General features: G+C 52.5%; 2 protein-coding genes across 6 annotated transcripts in view; both read left to right on the top strand.

Moving 5' to 3' along the window:
• Window positions 1-1,047: 1,047 nt before the first annotated feature.
• Window positions 1,048-7,661, top strand: CPN1 (carboxypeptidase N subunit 1). The gene is made up of 9 exons (XM_052677838.1): window positions 1,048-1,427; window positions 3,317-3,513; window positions 3,653-3,808; window positions 3,896-4,078; window positions 4,622-4,733; window positions 4,880-5,019; window positions 5,232-5,331; window positions 6,121-6,239; window positions 7,394-7,661. Exons 1-9 carry the CDS (start codon window positions 1,205-1,207, stop codon window positions 7,523-7,525), a joined length of 1,362 nt encoding a protein of 453 aa, XP_052533798.1. The 5' UTR covers window positions 1,048-1,204; the 3' UTR covers window positions 7,526-7,661.
• A 3,357-nt stretch (window positions 7,662-11,018) lies between these two features.
• DNMBP (dynamin binding protein) overlaps window positions 11,019-20,869 on the top strand; it is a 29,164-nt gene continuing 19,313 nt past the window's right edge. For 3 of the 5 annotated variants that reach the window (XM_052677818.1, XM_052677815.1, XM_052677814.1), the window contains exons 1-2: window positions 17,869-18,047; window positions 20,366-20,488. In XM_052677818.1, the coding sequence (XP_052533778.1) occupies window positions 17,903-18,047; window positions 20,366-20,488 (268 nt within the window). In that variant the 5' untranslated portion in view covers window positions 17,869-17,902. Of the gene's footprint in view, window positions 11,089-17,868; window positions 18,048-20,365; window positions 20,489-20,869 lie in introns of those variants that run through there. The other 2 variants (XM_052677816.1, XM_052677813.1) reach the window with 1 other exon arrangement.

Genomic DNA, 20,869 nt, shown 5'->3' with positions numbered 1-20,869 from the left:
TGCACTGTTCCATGTGTCCCCTGGCAGCACCCTTCTATCTCAGCCTGCCCTGCCCCACCAAATCCTGCTTACAGTTGCCCCACAAGTTTCTGCTGCTTCTCCTTGGCTATCAGTACAGGGAAGAGCTGGCAACCCCAGGGCCATTTTGCATTAACTAACAAAAGACGTTGTGATGCTGATCCTATGCTTAGATGTGAGTTGCTCTGAGGCTGAATGGCAAACAGGGAAGTGGTGGAATGGAGCTAAGCTGGAAGAAGGCATTAGTATGATAACTACTATCTTTGCAGCCTGCACTGCTTGCATTGAAGCTATGAGCAGGGATGCCTTGTTATTATCACAGAGCAGCAAAGCTGCTGTTTTGAGTGTTTTAGCAACACTGCGTCCATCCATGGGCAGAGCAGCATAGATGACTGCACACCCTTGAGCAAGAACGTCTCTGGCAGAGAGATGAAGGGGAATTGGCTTCCGCTAAATCCAGAATCGCTCTGCAACTGTTCATAGCCAGACCTTTTCAGCTGCCTTTAAGCTTTGGGGCTCTCTTCTACCCGGTGCATATCAGAGGGCACCGTCGTGTCCCCTCCTTGCATGGCAGAGCTCTGTGCTGCAGCATCGCACCTCGCGCTGCTCTCTGACTGCTGCTCGGCCAGAAAGGCGCGAGAGTGCGACCTTGCTCCTGTCCTTGTACCTATCCCAGGCCCCAGCCGTGCCGCGGGCGTGCGGGGCTAGCCGGAGCCGTGCCGACGCGGTGCCACCGCCGCTTCCCCAGGAGATGGGGCAGGAGAGCAGCGCTGTTCGGAATGGGGCCGGGGGAACCGCCCGCGCCGTGAAGCCCCCGCCTCGCTCGGCTCTGCCCCCGCGCAGGGACTCGGTCACGGCAAGTCCCTGCCGTGGGGGCCCCGCTCCCTCCCGGCGAAGAGGCCTCGCGGAGCCCCCGCTCCTCTCCGCCCGCTTCCAGCGCTGCGCTGCCGCCTCCCGGGGCGCGGGGTCCTGTTTGCCGTCCGGTTAATGAGTGAGCAGCACTCTGGACGCTTCCCCGACGGCGGAGAGCGGGCAGTCAGCGGGCGGCCGGGAGAAGCATCCCTGCCCCCGCTCCCGCCGCCCCCCGCCCGCAGGTGCAGGGGGCTGGCACTTGGCGGGGGAACTGGAAAGAGCTGGTTCCAGTTTGCACTTTAGCTCCGGGCGGGGAGGAGGGAGCCGGGGGCCGATGGCGGGGTGGCTGCGGCCGCTGGCCGGGACCCTGCTCCTGCTCGAGGTAGCTGCTGCCGTCAGCTTCCTGCACCACCGCTACGAGGAGATGGTGCGGACTCTGTTTCGCGTGCAGAGCGAGTGTCCGTACGTCACTCGCATCTACAGCATCGGACGCAGCGTCGAGGGCCGCCACCTATACGTGCTGGAGTTCAGCGACTACCCCGGCATCCACGAACCCCGTAAGTACGGTGAGGCGGCGACCGGGACGGGGCGGCCCCGACAGCGCTACCGCTGCCACGCGGCACCAGGGGGCACGGCCAAGAGCCGCCTCTCTGCCCGGGTGGGACTCCCGGTGCCGGAGCTCTGCCTTTGGGCACGCGGCCCCGGCGCGTACTTTGGCCACAGCTCTGTTTATAAGTGCAGGATGACGCAGGAGAGCTCGTCCCAGCACCCACCTGCCCCGCCGCCCCGTTCTGCCCCAAAACCAGGCAGAGGTGGGAGGGAGGAGTGCAATCCTTCCTTGTCCAGGCTGCACGGGGTGGTGCTGGGCCCCCGCAGATCTCCAGACACGCCACCCGGTGCCGAGTGGCCCCGCTGCACCTTGGCAGCAGCACACGGAGATTGGGGCAAGATTCTGCCTGCCTCCTGCAGTATGTTTTGTCTTCTCAAATCTTTGCTTGCTCATCAAAGCAGGGGCTCATACATCCAGGCTGCGTGGTCCCTTTGCCAGAGTTCTGATAATGCTCCGCCAAGCTTTGCTTTGGCAGAGCCACAGGATTGCAGCTGGGAGGGTTGCGGGAGGGCACCGGGCAGAGGTTCAGCTCGACCTGCACCTAGTTCTCCGAGCAGCATGGACTTGTGGCCCTGCTTCTGGGTACTTCCACATGTATGGTGTCTTTTAGACTCTGCAGGCTTCTTTGAAGTCCATGGAAAGTAACTGTGAAAAGGTAAACTTTAAGTCAGTTGGCTTTTATGCAGTAATTCAGGCTTCTGTGTCTGTGTGGATAATGTTTAGGGGTCAGTGTATCAGGATAGGCTGACAAGTCCTGCTTCAGACTCAAGGCATGTGAGGAGTCCCTGCTGAGACCTTTTTTTAAATGAAGGCAGCACATAATCCCAAGATGTTTTTATAGATTTAATAACTGGATTACCTAATTAAGTCAGTTCTCAAGTCTCCTGAAACCTAACCAGGTCAACACATATTGCCCACCCGCAATGTCCTTCGCTGAGGCATGGCAATCCAAAGGTCACTGGCAACAAATATGGAAAAGCAACATCTTGTGCCAAAACTAGGATTGTTTTAGCATCTGTCTTCAGCATGTCCAGATGCACTGAGATTTCTGAAAGTACTGCTGTGTTCTGAAAGCAATTGTTGGGTTTTGGAAGTATAGTTGGGTTCTGAAGGCGTTGCAGAGGTCTGGAGTCATGGTTGGGTTCTGAAGGCATGGTTAGATTTTGGAGGCATCATCAGGGTCTGGAGGCGTGGTTGGGTTCTGAAGGCATGATTGGGTTTTGGAGGCATCATCAGGGTCTGGAGGCATGGTTGGGTTTTGTAGGCATTATTGTGCTCTGGAGCACAATTGGGTTCTGGCAGTGTGGTTGGGCTTTGGAGGCGTTGTTAGGTTTTGGCAGTGTGGTTGGGTTGGGAAGATGTAGAGTTCTCTAAGCATGGCTGGGTTCTGGAAGCACTGTTAGGGTCTGGAAGCAGGAGGCACCCAGTGAGCAGGTGACTTTTTTCCTCACATTGTCACAGACCCCAGAAATCACCGCTGAAACCTCAGCGCAACAAGATCCCTGAGCTCTGCCTGCCAGTGCCCTCTTTTGTCTGTACCTTTCATGTGAAAGTTGGGCTTCTTTTTTAAGTGAATTCTTCCAGTATCTCTCACTCTGCCAACACTGGTTGCATGCCCACTGCAGAGGCAAGCAGCAGCCCAGTGGCGAACCTGGGCTATGGCAAAACAGAGAGCAGCCCACATGAGGACCATTCAGCCATCCCTCACTAAATTCTGCATTTTCCAAGTGAAGAGGCCATCTTATGCCATTCGCAGGGGGACCCCTGGGCTCCCTGCAGCGTGAATGGGCTCTCCAGCCCCAGCTGATGGTGCTACTGCTGTGTTGCTCTCTCCAGTGGAGCCAGAATTCAAGTACGTGGGAAACATGCACGGGAACGAGGTGCTGGGCCGTGAACTGCTGCTGCAGCTCTCAGAGTTCCTATGTGAGGAGTACCGGCGGGGCAGTGAGCGAGTCATCCGACTGCTGCACGACACGCGCATCCACATCATGCCTTCCATGAACCCCGATGGGTACGAAGTGGCTGCCAACCAGGTACCAGGCAAGCGAGCGCTGCTTCCAGATGGTAGGGGCAGAAAAACCCCACGAAATGGGGGGGCTTCTGCACGTCTGCTTTGCTGTGGCAGTGCTGCCCCACTCTGTTCTCACTCCTACAATGCCCTTTGCCCCACAGGGCCCAGATGGCATTGGGTACTTGACAGGGAGAAACAATGCCAATGGGGTGGACTTGAACCGCAACTTCCCTGACCTCAACACGTTCATGTACTACAGTGGGGAAATCAGCGGGCCCAACCATCACATCCCACTGCCCGACAACTGGAAGAGCCAGGTATCGGCCTGCAGTGCTGCAAGGGGTGCAGCATCCTCCTATAGCACTGACATGCTCATCACAGCTCTTCCCTTCTGCTCTTCCCAGGTGGAGCCTGAGACATTGGCTGTGATTCAGTGGATTGGCAGCTACAACTTTGTGCTATCGGCCAACCTGCATGGCGGTGCAGTGGTGGCCAACTATCCCTATGATAAGTCTCAAGACCAGCGGTTCCGGAGCCACCGGCGCACAGCCAACACACCCACCCCTGATGATAAGTTGTTCCAGAAGGTGAGGACAGGATGCTGGTCCCATCAGCATTGGTTGTGCCTGTGTTTTTCTCCATTGTTTGAATGTCCCACAGAACTGTGCCTTCAGTCTTCCATTAGGAAACACAGAAACCCAGCACAAGAATAGGCATTAGAACAGCTAATGAGAAAAATAAGTGTGAGCTGGAGCTCAGCCCTCCTGGGAAGCACAGGGCTCGCCAGGACATGCTGGGAGCAGGGCTGCAGCCTGGGGAGGAGGCGAGCAATCCACACACAGCCTCCGAAGTCAGAAATGCAATGAAATAACAGGGCTGCTGGCAGAATGAGGTTGTGCCAGCATCTGAACCGTACCACTGCCTATAGAGTGTGCAGTAGGAGACTCAAACAGCATTTGCTCTTCAAACTGTCTTATGCAAAGGAGAGGCTTTGGATCCACTGTCCGAATTTGAACCCTGCCTTCATATCTAAAAATAAACAGCAATCTTTGAGAAGGACATAAAGGATGCCAGAAACACAAGTTGCCCAAACTTTCCTAATACGCATTCTCCTGGCCTCGCTCTTTCAGCTAGCCAAGACATACTCCTATGCCCATGGCTGGATGCACCGCGGCTGGAACTGTGGGGACTACTTTGTTGATGGCATCACCAACGGGGCGTCCTGGTACTCGCTCAGCAAAGGTAGGGCAGGGCAGCACCTGACCCAGTGTGGTGCAGATTGGCAAGACATCCTGGGGCTGAAAAGGAGAGAAGGGCAATTCTGGTAGAAGGGCTGGGACATGGGGATGAACATTGCATTCCACTGGCCACTGGCTCTCCTCTTCCAGGCATGCAAGACTTCAATTACCTCTACACCAATTGCTTTGAGATCACCCTGGAGCTGAGCTGCAATAAATTCCCCCCCAAGGAGGACCTGGAGCGGCAGTGGATGGCCAACCGGGAGGCACTTGTTGCCTTCATTGAAGAGGTGAGGAGATGATCTGGGACCTGAACCCCTCTCCTACAGTTCAGGTGGCAGGGGAGCAGCAGGCACTGAGAGCGCTGGGGTGGGGAAAGCCAGCATGTCCAGGGAAAGGGAGAAGTAGAGCCATTTCCAGAGCTCTGCCCTCCTCCAGCACCCAGAAGTGCCCTCCTGAGCATCAGAGGGGCATTGACGCAGCACTGTCTCCCTCCCTACAGATTCACCAGGGCATCAAAGGGATGGTTACAGACGAGAACAACAATGGCATTGCAGGAGCAGTGATTTCTGTCCAGGGAATCAGTCATGACGTCACCTCTGGTGGGTCTCCAGTCCTCACGTGGTGCTACTGTGCTCTTCAATCTGCCCCACAGCTCCCAAGCTGCCCTCTGTGAACCTGCCCACTGTATCAGAAGTTTGGCTCTGTCATCCTTGCAGCTTTCCTCCAGGTCTCCCTCCACCTCCTTCCCACCAGGCTGAGCCCACCTCAGCTGAAATGACACAGGCTACTTGTAGTCATGACTCAGATCCGTAGTGCCCATGCAGTTCCCTAGATGGGTATATAATCAGATTCTCTCAGTAATCCACAACATGCTGCTCCCTGCTGTTGTCAGCCCCCATCCCCAAGCACCACAAAGTGCTCCCAGTGTTCCTTACATGGGAAGAATCAAGCAGGGGAGCAGCCAATCTGATGGGAGATTAAAGCTGCTGATAACCCAAATGCAGCCAAATTATATGTGATGGGAATTAAGGGTTGTGTTGTGCACAGGGAATCAGACTGGAGCCGTAGATGCCCCTAAGCCTGCTCCTGTCTGACCAGCAATACTGAGATCTGCATCTCCCTGCCGAGAGCAGTGCAGCCAATGCTGCCATGCACTGTTATTTGGTGTTTATTGTGGGCTGACCTCTGCTGCGTGGCTCTAGGGAGACATCACCTGCAGGCTGCCAGCACAAATCTGGCCTCACATTGCCAGCAGATTGAGAAAGAAGGCTAAAACATGCTGGGAGTTTGGAGGACACACATCCTCAAGGATGGGCACTGAGCGAGTGCTGTTGGAATATCAATTTCTCCACATCCTGAGAGCTTTCTCTTCTCACCTTGTGTTTCAGGAGAGATGGGGGATTATTTCCGGCTGCTGCTGCCTGGCACTTATACCATCACAGCCTCAGCAGAGGGCTACCAGCCTCAAACGGTGACAGCTACCGTGGGCCCAGCTGCACCTTCACTGGTGAGTCAGACACAGGACTCAAGCAGCTCCCAGGGTGAAGGCAATGCCATGTGCCCCCGATTCCTCACTAAGCAGCCTTAGCTGCATCGGGCTGTTGTGCTGGCTCCCATGTCATCTGCCCAGTGGAGCTGCTGCTCCAACAGGACCCTCCTGAGAGCAGACTATGCAACCCGAAATAAGTTATAAAAACAGAGGATGGTGAGCCCTTGCCTTGGGAACAGAATGGGGCCTCAGACAGAGGCTCTGCTGAGCATGGGTGCAAGCCCCCCAGCTGCAACATCCCAGAATGTCTGGTGCTCTGTGCACGCATTGGTAAGGCTCTGCCTTAATTACACTGTAATGATCTCCCCTTTCTCCATCTCTTCATCCCACCCTGTCCAGCCTCTGAGGTCCTTCCAGTGCTCTTTTCTCAGCATTAGAAACCTTCTAATTTTCAGCCTAAATTTATTTATGGTCAGTTTATCCCTATTTGTTCTCATGCCAATGGCGTGCTTTAAATAGCTCCTCTTCTTCCCGGGTATTTATTTCTCTATGTATTTATAGAGAGCTGTCAAGCCCAGCCCTGGCCTTTGTTTTGCTGGATTAAGCACCCTGCTCTTTGGTTCTCCTTTGTAATAGATTTTCCTTTCTCCACATTACCTGCTTTGTTCCCTGGTGGTCTGACTTCGCAGCCCACCTGTCCCCATTTACCTCCGCCCCTTCCCTACCATGAAGGGATTTGTTTGCCTTGTTCCAGCCCTACCCCACAGCCATTTGTTTGATCCTGTTTTGATTGGATGGAAGTTTCTCTCTTGGATTTTCTTTTTGCCTGGAGCTAACAGAAACAGTCATTACTGAAAGATTGATTAAGCAGGACTCAGCTAATGAGATGCAGTTGAAAAGGTCTGCTTTGTCCTAAGCTGTTCTGTGTACTAAACTCTCACAGAGATGCAAAGCAGTGCATTTTCTCTGCTCTCTGGTGAGAAAAGATGAAGAAGGAGCCCCACTCAACCACTTGCCTTTCACAGCACCAATTTGCCATTGTATCCCAACGCTGATTGAGCCCCCCCGTTGAGCAATGCTTGTCTTGGCCAAGAGCTAGATTGGAAGACATCAGCAGGTGCAGGTCCTGCAAGGCCAGAACTGCTACATGGGTGGTGTTATCCTTTCTACAGGTGCATTTCCAGCTCAAACAAGATGTGGTGAAGAAGGCCCCAGAGCGGAAAGCTTCAGGCACACGCACGAACAACAAAACCCTTCAGAAGAAGGTAGTGCCCAGAGCTGTGCGCCGGGGGACCCAGAGATGAGGACGACAGATTTGTCTGAGAGCAGAGGGAGGGAAGCCCTTGTACAGGGCCTGGCTGAAGACTCCAGCCAGTGAACTTTCCATCAATCCATTAAACTAGCCCATGTTACTAGGTTATTAAATAAGGAAATATTTAATCCCTGAGCAAGATGTGAAGTAATTCTCAACAGAATGCATATGGGGAGTGTGTCTGGAGATGCTCTCCTGCCCTCAGGCCATCCAGAAGAGCTCTGCTCCCTTTGCTCCTGACTCTGGTCACTGCAGCCCACATGAGATGTTCAGACACTGGTGCATGGCAGGAAGAATGAGTCCAGGCAGCAAGTTCTGCCCTTGCAATCCAGGCACATGGAACCTGGCTTGTCCATGCTGTGAGCTTCACCCTCAGGTAAGGACAGTTGTCTATAGTTAGGAGAAGGATAGTTTTAAAGCAGTTATTTGTCCAGCTTCAAACACAGCGGGACAAATACTCATTCTGGGTGGCAGCACCACAAGGAGGAATGCAACACCGCTGGGGCGTGGTGATCCAAGGTCATCTGGTGAGTGATGTCACATCTGTTTCACCGTGCAGATGGGACTTCCTGGTGGCTCATTGGGATTATTTATAGTCAGGCAAGATGAAACGGTATACGCCGACAAAGGCAGTGGATTATCCTGACTCCCTATGGCTTCAGATCCAAACCAGATGGCTCTCTGAAGGGTTTGCTTCAGCCAACATAAGCTATTAGTCTGAGTAAGGAGCAGCTAGGTGAGAGCTAATGAGCAATGGAAGGTGTGCAGGACAGGTGGTTTGTCATTCCTTTGAGACAAACTGAATTTTGGGTCCATCAATGCGGGGAAAAGTAGATGCACACCAACCAGCAGTGCACTGTGCAGGTACAGTGCATGTGGACTGCAGCTCAGTTAGAGAAGACGTGGTCCAACTCCTCACTGTCACATCCTCTCCTGTCTCTGCTGCTGGTGGCATTTTCAGCCCTAGCAGTACACACACTTTGTACCTCTGCCTGCTAACAGAGGCTCTCTCAGCCTTTCTTGGAAAGGCACGGCAAACCATCCCTGAGAGGGTATCTGTTCATGCTATTACAGAGAAGTGCCAGAATCAGTAGCACACGTTGCCATGGCTGTGAGTGGTTTCAGTCTGCGCAGGTCACTGTGGGCCAGGGATGGTGGCCAATTCCACATTCATAAAATCTAGAGAATTCAAATTCTCTAAATTTTTCACACCATCAGCAACCCAGCACAGTCACAGAAGTTGCTGGCTGCAGGGTGCTCCCATGTTGCCCTCTGGTGGTCCTAGAAAATGTAAGACCAACCCAGTTCCCCTTGCTTTCCGGTATATGGGCGAAGGAGGGCAATGTCTTCTCTGGGCCAGGACAGAAAGCTGCAGCATCCACCTTACAGGCTGCTGTGGGGCTGTTGGCACAATGGCAAAGCCAGAGGCTCTGTGGAAACCTTTTTGCTCTATGAAATAGTTCCTACAAGACTTAACATTGTTGTGAAAGAGCCTCTTCAGCCTGGGATTTGTCCAGCACATTCTCCTCCCAGCTCTGAATACTTCAGTGTTGAACATTTTGGTAAAGCTCCACTTGGCCCTGGCCAAGCTCTCCACGTGAAAACATGGTTACAAAATGTTTCCGAGACAGCTCTCTGTCCAGCCTGCATCTCCAAGGCTTGCTGTGAACTTCATCCCAAGTGTTGCAAGAAGGTAAAAACACTGGACAAACTAAAAACTTTGGACACAACATCTGCAGTGCAGTGGTTTCACATCCTTCAAGGTTGCAGCCAAGGTGATGGCAGGTGGCAGGTCTGTATTACGGAGCTGGTTCCTCCCCATCCTCTCTGGGACGCTTGCAGACACTGGGAGTTCACATACCTCCTCCTCTCATATCCTACCTTCAGGCTGCAGTGCCCCAGCCTGACCCTTTTGGGGCAATTTTCTGCAAGTAAGGCTGCGAGGATCCTAGCTTGAGCAGCAGCCCCAGTGGAGTGGCTGATGGGATCTGAGTGTGTGTGATGTGGCTGGCACAAAGTAGGCAGAAAAAGGGAAGATACAAAAAAGCTGAACTCCAGGAAGAGTGAGACACCTTTGCTGGAAATGTCAGCAGAGGTGGGTTGGTGATTGCACTAACCTAGGAAGCTGCAAGAGCATGGGGAGGATGAACTCTCCAGCAATACTGTGGTTAAATCAGAGAGCTAGAAATGGTGATTGTATAAAGAACAGTTTGTGAAGTGGAGGCATGCAGGGAGACACATCTCACAGATAAAAATATACAAGCCTTTTTTAAGTGCGTAGCTTTTCTTGGAACGCTGGAACAAAACCAGACTCAAAGCCAAGGATAAGGTTGGAAGTGAGGATAGCAATGAAAAGCTCAGAGCCACCATATAAGAGCAGAGGCAAAGGGAGAAGAGGGACAGGACTCTGCCCAATTGCATACAGCCCAATACAGAAGTTAGTGGGAAAATCTGGGGGTTCTCAGCTTCGGGGTCTGTTGTGATATGTGGGGCTGGGTTTGGGCTCAGTTTGCAGAAAAAGACTTGCTTGGATGGCGTTATTTCTATCTTGGCATCTATTAGTTCAGACTAATTCTGCTGCTGCCTGCAAAGGGCTGTGCAAAGGGATGCTGCTGTACTTGCCACCTGTCGTTAGCCCCATTCTGCGGTGCTCCCATGGCCCTATGAATACAGACACCTGCGTGGTCATTTTATTGTACTCTGGAGAACACTGCAGAGCTGCATCAAGCTCCTCACTGACAGTATGCACTTCAGATCTCCTCCATGTCTCACACTGGTCCCACTGAGAGCTCCCAAGGAGCACTGCACAGTGGCCAGTTCCTTCTACTCTCAGACTGCTCACCCCAAGTCCTTGTGTGCAACCCCCTGGCAGGGGCTGGTGTCATTCTTTAGCTGCAGCAAAGCACGCACAAGGGCCATACCTGCAGGAAGAGCACCCAGTCCTCGTGCAGCAGGACCCTGCAGCAGCTCAGCGCTGCACAGCCACGAAGCAGGCAGGCAGCCAGCTCCAAGCTCGTACATGCCCGACACAACTTTCACAGCCCTGCTCCTCGCTGCTGGCCAGCTCTGGTTGCCATGGAGAAGTGTAGCTAAACGCTCAAACCTGTGCCAAACTGCCCTGGGACGTGAGGCCATGCAGCGTGGTGCCGTACCCAGGGGACATGAAGGCTTTTTCTGGCCTAGCAAGGAAAAGCAGCCAGGGCCCAGCGGTGCCGGACCCCCGCGCCGCACTAACACCCCATGCTAGCACGGGCTGCGGGTTGTTTTTCTCCACCTCGGTGCTCTGGCAGCACAACGGAGAACGCACGCCGCACGAACCCGCCGCTCCGCCGCCGCCCGTGAGGGGGCACAGCTCCTACCGCGGCCGCCCCGCACACCCACGCCGCGCGGAGGCAGGAGGGCGGGCCGCGGGGCCGGGCGGGGCCCTGCGAGACCGGGCGGGCGCTGGGGGACGGGCCGGCTCGGGGACGGGCGGGGCGCTCGGCCGCGGGACCGAGAGGAGGTGGGGGCGGAGGAGGGAGCGGGACCCGCAGGGCCGGAGCGGGCCGGGAGCAGGTAGGGACCCGCCGTGGAGAGCCGGGCCCAGCCCGGCCGCCGCCCCCGGAGAGTCGGCCGCCCCCGCCCCGCGCGCCCCTCAGCCCTCGCCTCCGCCGGGCCCCCGCGCGGCCTCTCGGCACCGCGCTGCGCCTCCGCGCCCCTCCTCCGGCCCTCGGCCTCTGCCGTGCTGCCCCGCCGGCCGCGGTGCTGCTGCCGGGGCGGGACTGTCCTGCCGGCCGGGTCACGGAGGGGCTTTGGGTACAGCTGGGCTGCGTGGGCACGGCGGGGCCGCACGGGTCGTTCCCGCCGTGCCTTCTGGCGGAGCGGCCTCGCAGCTCGGAAGGCTGCAGCCGTGCCCGTGCACGGTGGGCCCTGCGGGAACGGCGCGGGGCTGTCTCTTTTCAACACCCGGAGGGTGACGGCACGGTGAGGGGCGGCCTGGTGTTCCTACGCGGAGAGGGGGAACCCCAGAGCTGTGCCTTTCCCAGCTGTCCCTCCGTGAGCATCTTCTGGGAGAAGTTACTACTTCTCGCTCCAGTTAGCGCCTGTCCCTCAGCGCTGCTCGTACTGGAGGTGAACCTCTGCTGCCTTCACTGGGGGATGGACGTTTGCTGCGTTCTCAGTAGCTTCCGAAAGTGCAGCTTTGGTGCTGACCCTCTGGCAGTGCCTCAGCTGGTCCTCAGTGCTGTCCGGCCTTTGAGCCCTGCTTCCTTTCTGCTGTTGGAAGTACTGCCCCCAGCGTGCTCCTTAAACATCTCATTCTCCTTGCAGAATGCCCAGGAAGCCTTAAGTTGTGTAATACACTGCAAGTAACATCTGTTTTCGGGCTTTTCATGTTTCCATGATTTTCAGTTTTGCCCAAAGTAGCTTGTTTGCCCCTAGCCTCTGCCATTTTCTCCTCTCCTTCCATTGCAATTCTGTTGTTACCTTCACAAAAGGCCTGGAAGAGTTTAGGTGCAGAATTTGTAGGTTTTTTTCGGAAGCTGTACTGTTCTGTGCTGAGAGACGTCACCATCATCCCCCTCATCTTGACTCACTCCTCTGGCTGTGAGTCGTGCTTAGCCTTGTGTTCAAATGTGTCCTGCGTGTTTTCAGAGTCCTCTGTAGCACATTTAAAGCTCACATCTCTGAGCTGCCTTATTTTGCTGTTTGTTTCATGACATCCACTGCTCTAACTAGGACAACAGTTTCAGTTCTCTCTCCAGACTCTCTCAGTGCCCCTTTTCCCTAATGCCTGGCGCCCACTCTGTTACTGTTCCACTTAGGGTTAGTGACATCAAAAACATGTAGAAAAACTTTTGAGGTACAGCGTGGCAGGAGGAACTGAGCAGTGCAGGACAGGAAGGTGTGATCCCCACAGGGCACCAGGTGCAGTAGCTGCCCACAGAATCTCGGTTCAACATGCAGCAGTAATATGAGTGCAGGGAACGGCTGTTCTGACGGACTTTGTAGAGGTGGTGATCTGTGTCTGGGTGGGGCACATGGAATTTTGCACAGCACTTCACTCTATTAACTGATGATTTCCTAAAAGTATTTTCCTAATCATCCTGTAGTGATTGCTCAACCCTAGCTTTGCATGACACGTCTTTTACTTTTCCTTCTCAGGAGCACCAAGAGGCTCTGCAGGGCATAGGTCGACATGATATCGAGTATCAACAGAGTCTCTCCTAGGGGATTTAATTTCTCTGGAGATAACAAGCAGCACAGAACAGGAGTGAAGGGAGGACAAAGAGCAAAGCTTCCAATTCAAACTGGAGTTCTGTGTTTATGGACTCCCTATCCAACAACCAAAGCACTGTAGGGAGCTTCTACCCAAAATCATAGAAGCACAAAATGGCTAGGTTTTAAGTGACCTTATAGATCATCCCATTATTCAGTGGGTTGGTTGCCTCCCACCAGGTCAGGGGCCAGAGCCCCATCCAGGGGCACTTCCAAGGATGGGGCACCCATTGCTTTCTGGAAAGCAGTGCCAGGGCCTCACCTGCGTCTGAGTAAAGAATTTCCTGCAAATATCTAACCTAAATCTCCTTTCTTGTAGTTTAAAGCTGTTTTCCCCTGCCTTATCAATATCAGACTATGTAGTAAGCCAGTCCCCCTCCTGCCTGTAAGCTCCCTGGAAGTACTGGAAAGCCACTATGAATTCTCACTTCTCCAGACTGAACAAGCCCAGCTGCACTGAAAAATACTGATCAGTGTACAGAGTGCTCGAGTGTTGAGGAACATCCTTGTATGTAACAGTTCAACCTGTTTGGGATATGCACTCAATATGCAGTGACTAATTTTGTGATTGTGCATTACCTACCTGCAGGAGCCCAGCCACAGGTATTGCCCAGCACAAGTGCTGCTGTTGGGATTTTGTGTGGTTCTGGTTTTAAGCTGTATCATTGTTGTCTGTTTGCCACAATGGCAAGAGAGACGAATGTGTTTTTTGGAGTGGGAGAAGACAGGTCTCAGTAATGGCGTGTGCAGCCGCTCGGTACAGCCTGGCTAGGATTTGGGAAGCTCTTATCTCCTAAACTGATGTTCTGACCTGTGTGCAGGCTTAGGTCCATGAGGCTGTGCATGAAGTATCCATCACAGTGTCCTTGCTCACGTGTTTTGGCAAGGTGTTCTGTTTTGCATTAACAATTGATGATGTGCTCCGGTTTCCAGATGATTTTCATTTGCTTGCCATCTGGCCCAACACGAGCTCCTCTTCCTTCTTCCCCAGCCCACGCCTGCCCCAAGAACCCTGCCAGCCCTCACTGAGCTGTGTCCAGCTGAAGGGCAGGTGACAGCGCTGTGACAGCCAGTGTCCAGCTGGAGGGAGAAAACATGGCCTGAATGGCTTGTGTGGCAAATGCTGCCACATGTGGGATGTCAGTGGTTGCTTAGGTAGCCCTTTTTTCCCAGCAGTCCCGGTTCTGGAGGGCTTGATGATAAGTGTATTTATTGTCATGATTTTTGGATGTCAAGTCACAAAGGAAATGAAGCCTTTTTTAAAAGAGAAGATTCCTCTTCCTCTTGGGATCCAGATGGTGTTTGGAGATGGGAGTATATAAGAGGAGATCTTACGTTTCCCACTGTGTGCAGCTCAGCGGGGGCTCCTTGGGATCTGCAGGGATGATCAGCATGTCCTAATGAGGGGCTGCAGCAATCAGCCTGCGTCTGGTGGCAGAAGGCTCCTCTCTGCACCTCCAAGCCTGGCTTTGCCGTGCTTGTCTGTTCTGTCAGGGTTGGTGGGGCTGGCTCAGCAGTTTGCCTCGGTCCCTGCTTTGGCACCATCTCCAGGGCTTCGCTCAATGGGGTATTGTTCCTCCCACCCAGGAATGTGCAGGCAAGCAAGGACCTCAGGCAGCTCACAGTGCAATGCATTCTGCAGAGTGCTGGGGGAGTGGCTGTGGCTGACAGGGACCCATGTGTGCACTCCAGGTGAGGTCGTGTGAGCAATGTCCCGTCCGTGGGGCACACTGCAGATCCCTTGCAAAAGCCACACTGGCAGCTGGGGAATGTACAGAGCAGGCAGAAGGGCATCTCTGTTTCTGGAGGTAGATTCCATCTTCCATGGACAGGCATTGGGTTCCCGTGAGCAGGAAGAGGTGTGAAATAGCATAGGTAAAATGCATGGCAGTTTTCAAGTATATATATAAAAAAAAAAGATTAGCAATGGTATTTGTTAATATTCTTTAATTGCAACAAACTTGGCTTTCGTGTATTTTTTGGAATGAGAATCCTACTTGGTTTACTGCTAAGCAAGCTCTCAGTTTTTAAAAGACTGAGACATCTCCTGCACAAGAACATACTTATCCCTTGCGCAAGCCACCTGTGCATGTGAAAGCCTGCACTGCATTTGTTTTGTTTGGTGATACGTTCATTTCTTGGTTACTGCACTGGTGAGTTGTGCTGTAGCACTGCCCATACCCAGCCCTGACATCATTGTGTCCGAGAAGTTGAGAAGTAGAGAAGTATTATGTGGAGGAGAACAGGTGGGCACAGTGTCTGAGAAGTTGGGTTCTCTTGCTTTTTTATTGCTTTTATCTCATTACCTACCTGATCAGCACTTTAGGAATACTGCTGGATTAGCTGTCTACGAGCTGATGCTCTCTTCTTTTGCTGTAATACTGTTGGTAATTAACCTACAGTAGTCTATTATGTTACTGTCTTACCTTATAAGAGCACGAAATCCTTCCTTCAGCATCTTTCAGCAAAAACAGGGAAGAAAGAACTCCTGTTTCTAAGGTACAAAATCAATATACTCATCCTTGCCATTAAAGAGTAAAAAAGTGCATCTGTGTCACCATCCTCAGTAGAATTGCTTCCATCTATGTGCTGGCACATTGAGCAAGTGCCCAACAGTAATCACTGTTTCCTTAGTGAGCTCTTTATTTGAGGAGTCCAAACACAAAGAAGAGGGAGAAGAGAAGTCATCTGAGTCAGTGTGTAAATGCCTCCTCTTGGCTGCGTGGCATGATCCCGTCTGCTCTGAAGGTCTCACAGCAATCTTGTAACTGAGCTAATGGCTCTCATTTCATTCTAGTCTGTCCTTTCATCAGCCCGCTCTGGACCAGACATACTCCAGAGCTAATGACGAGAAGGGCTGGGCTGTCTTCCACGAAGGTGATGTGTGCTGAGGCTGCATGTGGGAGGCTGGGAGCGGTGATTAATGCCCTGGGAATTCGCCTTGCCTCGTTACACAGCGCTGTAGTGTCAGGGCGCCAAGAACATGTTACCTACTGTGCTCAGGATCAGGCAGTGAGACAGAGACAGTGTGTTCTCAGTGGAGTGAGCTTGCTGCTGCGCTTCATACTTGCATGGTGAGGCTGTCTTTGGATGTGGGTCTGCTGCTAGGTGGAGGCGGCAATGCTGTCCTGCTGCAGCTCTGCTGCAGTCTGCACCCCCGACCTCTGCCAGGATGCAGCCCCAGCATTTGCTTGGTTTGGAGGGCAATCCCTCCCTGTGGCAGGAGGATTGCCCATCTGGAGGTGAGAGGGGATGGCTCCCAGCCAGCAGTCAGACTGTGACTCACTGGGATCTCAGGCAGAGCCCGGCTCTCCTTGCACTCTGCTCTTCCTGTGGGAGCGTCTGCACAAACTGCTGCTAGATGTTTGTTCTCACCAGGCCACTCTGGACTGGAGCTGGGAGAAGCTCATGTCCACCATTAAAGGTGAGGATCTGGGCTGTACAGGTTACCAGTCTGGAAGATTCTGGGGGGCTTCCTTGTCTAGGTGAGGGTTTGGAGAAAATGTAAGTGGCCACTGCCATCAGTGATCTTCATGAGCTTATCAGAAATCCCCTGCATTCTCATAGGAGGGTTTGTACAGTCCTGGCTCTGGCCCTTAGCAAGCATCCCGTCCCCTCCCTGCTTTCCATAGTGGGTGACTGCTGCAATGTGAAAGTGGATTAGTGTCAGTCCTTAAATTGCTCTCCATTGTAACTGCAGTTACTGGGTGTGTGGAAGAACCCATTGGTACCTGCCCCTCTCAGTCCTCTCTCATTTAAAACAGTCCCCAAAGCTCACGGCAGATATTTCTAGGACCCTGAGCTCAGCCTTGTGCCATAGCCACCACAACACATTGCGGAGCTGCTTTCTTGTCTTTAGCATTTCTAAACTCATTGGTGTCCCTTCCATCTTTTTCTCTACTCCACATGGTCATGTTTGTAATACTGTTGCTCTTTCTGCCTCAGTAAGTTCCTGCTATCCTGAACTGCAGCTCTTTGTGCTCCTGATTCACTCCAGTCCATTCATCTGTTTTTGGTGGCATAGCACAGTCGGGGCTGGATATTGGGCTCTTTGTTTGTTCAGCCAGCATAGTGCTGGCAATGGCAGTGCAGCCCGGGCCTCAAGGAGCTCACGTGCTCAGAGTAGAGCAGCATAGGGGTACAGGGCTGGGAGCGGAGGTGCAGTGGTGGCAGAATGTGGGCATGGCTGGTGCGGGAGGGATGTGGTTCTGCTGAGCACAGACCCTCTTTGTTCCCAGGAGGTGAGTCTGACTGGATAAACATGGCAGTTTTGTCAGCAGAAAGCGTTTCCCTGGCTGGATCCCCTGCTGGCTCTTGTGGTGGAAGTTTGCCATACCTCCACAGCAGGGCTGTGTTTCTGCTCTGTGTTTGCAAGTGTTCCTGATTCACCAGGGCTCAGGTGGACCATGCAGGGCTGTACAGCCCTGTTCATGGCATGCCTTGCAGTGTTGTCACCCTAGTGTGGGAGGACAGCAGCAGGGTCTTTGCGTAGCAGCTGCTTTAAAGGAAGGGGCAAACTTTCTGGGTGCAGGATATGGCTCTCAAGTCCTTTCCAAGGAGAGAATTTCACCTTGTTCCCAGGGCTTCAGAGAGAGCCTTGCATTCTTCACTAGCTCCAGGGACAAGAGCTCAGGCAAGCAATACATGGGGAGGGGTTGCATTTGCCCAGCCTGCCAGAAGGGACTGGACAAGCAGTGATGTCTGCTGCCTACCCACAGAGGCCCTAGCAAGCTCCGGGTCTGCCCTGGCGTCAGGGAAGCACGGAGCTTCCTCCTCTTCTCTCGCTTCCTTCCTGACGAGAATTCAGTCCCAGATTTTCTTGCAGTTTCTCTCCCTGGTAAAGAACAAACAAGTCCCAGCAGAGGTAGCTGCAGAGCCTGCACAAGGCAGGTTGGACTGCTGGAGAACCCCACTCCTGTGGCAACAAGGTCTGAAACACAGGGAGGGGTTTCGTGAGCTCAGGACAGGACTCACTCATAGTATCACTGCATCTTACAGTTGAGAAGGGCTTCCCCTTCTGAAATGTGGTAATTTCAGGTGTTTCTTGCTGCTAATGCTAATTGCTGCATTGTGTCTCAGCTGTAGGTCCCATTCTGCCTGCAGACCCCATGCGATGGAGGCTGGCTCTGTGGTACGAGCAGTCTTTGATTTCTGTCCCAGCGTTTCTGAGGAGTTGCCCCTTTTTGTGGGAGATGTCATCGAGGTGCTGGATGTGGTGGATGAGTTCTGGCTGCTTGGCAAAAAGGAAGGCGTCACAGGTAAGAGCTGGAAGTGCCCACATCTAGGTCCACAGGCCGCATCTTCTGCTCTGAACATCTTCCCTAGCCTTCTCTCTGCCAGCGGAGCATGCATTTTATTAAATCTTTCACTGGACTTCACTTGAGTCTGAGGATGCAGGTTCCCTGCTACCAGTGTCCTGTCAGCTGCACCTCACTGAGACAGCTCAGTTGTTTTTTGAGAGATCAGTGTTGTGTCACTCGTCAACACAGGAGCTTCATAACACGAGGTGCTAGCTGCATCCTCTATAGTGGGACAGCCCATTTCCTGGCTAGTTTATGTGCTGACCTGCTGTGGCACTGGAATGGGAGAGGAAACAGATGCACTGAGAATGGAAATGCAAAGTGACCTTGTCAGGTCAAGTCAGTTGGAGATTCCATGTCCCCCCTGGAGCCCTCTGACTCAGTCCTGCTTCCTCCTTTCTACTTTAAAACGCTTTCCCAAACAAGCTGCCATCAATACCTGGGCGCCTTAAGTATTGTGCAAGTCTGTTAAACTTTTGGATAAGTGTGAGAAACTTCTGAAGCAGCAAAATGCTCTTAGTGAAACACTGAAAGTCTTGTCCTGTTTTAAGCAGCCGTTTCTCATCTTTATACTGATGCTGAGAAGGCACGTGAGCTTTCAGTGAGATGAAAACCAGGCCACTTCAAAGCATAAACCCCCCTCCTTCCTCAGCATGCTGTGCTTCCAGGCCTGGCCATGGAGATGGGGCTGCCTTGCAGCAGCAGTCTGGGCTCTGCTGCCAGCCGTGAGCTGTCAGGCGCCTGTCTCTGGGTAAAACAAAGATGGACAGGAGCAAGGGTGGAGAGGAAGGATTTTCTCCTGTGCTCCACTTATCTTATAAATGGCACTGAATGAGTACATGCCTAATCCTGCTGCTGCTGAAGTTACTGGGTGCAAATTACTTCTGCAGAAATCACCAACAGCTACTTCACCACTGTTATTTCTTCCAGTGTAACTGATGCACTCATTCTCAAGAAAGTGAAGCTATGAAGGAACAACAAACAGATGTACATCATAGCTCAAAGATAAAGAAACACACTGAAGTCAAACTGTGTGTTTTTTGTGACCTTTAGCTCAAACCCCGCTTACATTCCTGCTTTTCCTTGGAACAGCTGTTATAGTTTTCTGCCCAGTTTTCTAAGCTAAAGTTTCAGGGGATTGAAAAAGCACTTTTTGGTAGAAGCTGTGGAAGTGCTGCAGTCTACCAATAATAATACTTAATGCTCTGTGGGGAATAATTAATGTAGTTCCATTATTTCCTTCCTAACACTCTTAGGTTGTTTTCATGTACAGAGCAGGAAACTGGCATGGAAAAAGAGGAGTTGGTTAAAACTGTAAAGGAAGCCACTGAAACTGGAAGCCTGTGGGCTTTTGTTTCCACCTCAGGTTAATGACAGCAGGTGGGAAACTGCCTAATCCCAGTTGAAAGTGCTGAGTGCCTTCAATATGATGTCGTCAAGTTTTAAAAGAGAATGCAACCATCATATTGAGTAGACATCATGAGTGAATGCTGGAAGTGCTGCTGGCCATATTCCATCATTTCTCCCAGCAATGAATTGTAAAGGATTGCAGTGACATTTGTAGTGGGCTTTGCAGCAGGCTCTGCTTCAGGCCCAGTGATGCTGGGACTGAAATCAGTAGCTGGGTAAAGTCTTCAAATGGCCAACAAGTGTTCATGGCCCTGCCTGGCTGTGGCCTGCTCAGCATAGTGTGGCGTCCAGCAGTGGGTGCCATGGTGAAATAGCTGCATGAGATGTTAAAATGGGGAAGGTTCCTGCAGCCTTAGCAGTGCTGGAGCTGTGGCAGAGCCTCTGCATTACAGGTCTGGCCTTCCCAAGTTTGGTGTCCTGACTTAAGTGCTGAGGCTGTGCTGGGGCCAAGCCTTACAGAGTGAGAAGCACAAGGCGGATGTGCCCTGTCAGAAGACACTGATGTTGTGGTCTAGCACTACTGTATCCCGGTCCTTGTCATGACCATGAGTGGGGAACTGAACAGTGAAAGAGGAAGGAGTAAACCTGGTATATCTGTTCCTAGAAACTCAGTGCTGATAGTACTGGTTGCCTGGAGTGAGCCAAAGACATAAAGATTTTTGTTCTCTGTTAGCATTTAAAGCCTCAGAAATTTCTGCCTCCCAGACCTATTCGTTTTCCTCCACGCTGCTGATGTCTTTGGGTAGCTGTGGGTACAGCATTTTCCTTTAACATGAAAAGTAGATCCCAGGGTTTGGAAGGAGGGTGGAGGGAGTTGTGGAGGGCTACAGAAAGGACTCATTGCTGACAGCTGCTTCTCATTGCAGGGCAGTTTCCTAGCAGCTTTGTGGAATCGGTGGATATTCCCCTTCTGAAGCAAGGAGAGAAGCTGTTTGTTTGTACCAGTAACTTCACATCTCAAGAGCCAGGGAGCTTGTCATTGCAGAGAGGTAATCCCCATTCTCTTCCTTTGCTTTGCATCTCATAGCCTCCTCCCCTTCTTCCAGAAGCATAGGGTGAGCCTAGTTGCAGCATCTTGCCTAGAGTGGCAGGGAGAGTTTCCTGATACCCCATGGCATGTGGAGCTTTGTGTTCCTGCCACCCTTCAGTACCAATTTCTTGTATTGTTGTATTATTACCCTTGAAACTCCAAATACCAGAGTGATTATGGTAGGCCTACAGCTACCATTTAACTGCCCTCCCATCCCCAAATCTTAGACATGTGTCTGAGATGGGGTGGGTGGGAATCAATCTGTAAAGCAACTTGACTATTTAGCAACTAGAAAGTCAGGGAGCTAAAACCGTGAATCTTAGTTATCTGCATGCATGAG

The sequence above is a fragment of the Tympanuchus pallidicinctus genome, unplaced genomic scaffold (genome assembly GCF_026119805.1).
Source record: "Tympanuchus pallidicinctus isolate F22 unplaced genomic scaffold, pur_lepc_1.0 scaffold16, whole genome shotgun sequence".
NCBI lineage: Eukaryota > Metazoa > Chordata > Aves > Galliformes > Phasianidae > Tympanuchus > Tympanuchus pallidicinctus.
This window is presented reverse-complemented; position numbering and strand designations above follow the sequence as displayed.

What these genes read in the sequence shown, in the direction of transcription:
- CPN1 (XM_052677838.1), top strand. Translation starts at nt 1,205, where the DNA reads ATGGCGGGGTGGCTGCGGCCGCTGGCCGGGACCCTGCTCCTGCTCGAG. An exon ending in CCCCGGCATCCACGAACCCC is followed by an intron (nt 1,428 to 3,316) that starts GTAAGTACGGTG and finishes TGCTCTCTCCAG; the next exon opens with TGGAGCCAGAATTCAAGTAC. An exon ending in CAGTCATGACGTCACCTCTG is followed by an intron (nt 5,332 to 6,120) that starts GTGGGTCTCCAG and finishes CTTGTGTTTCAG; the next exon opens with GAGAGATGGGGGATTATTTC.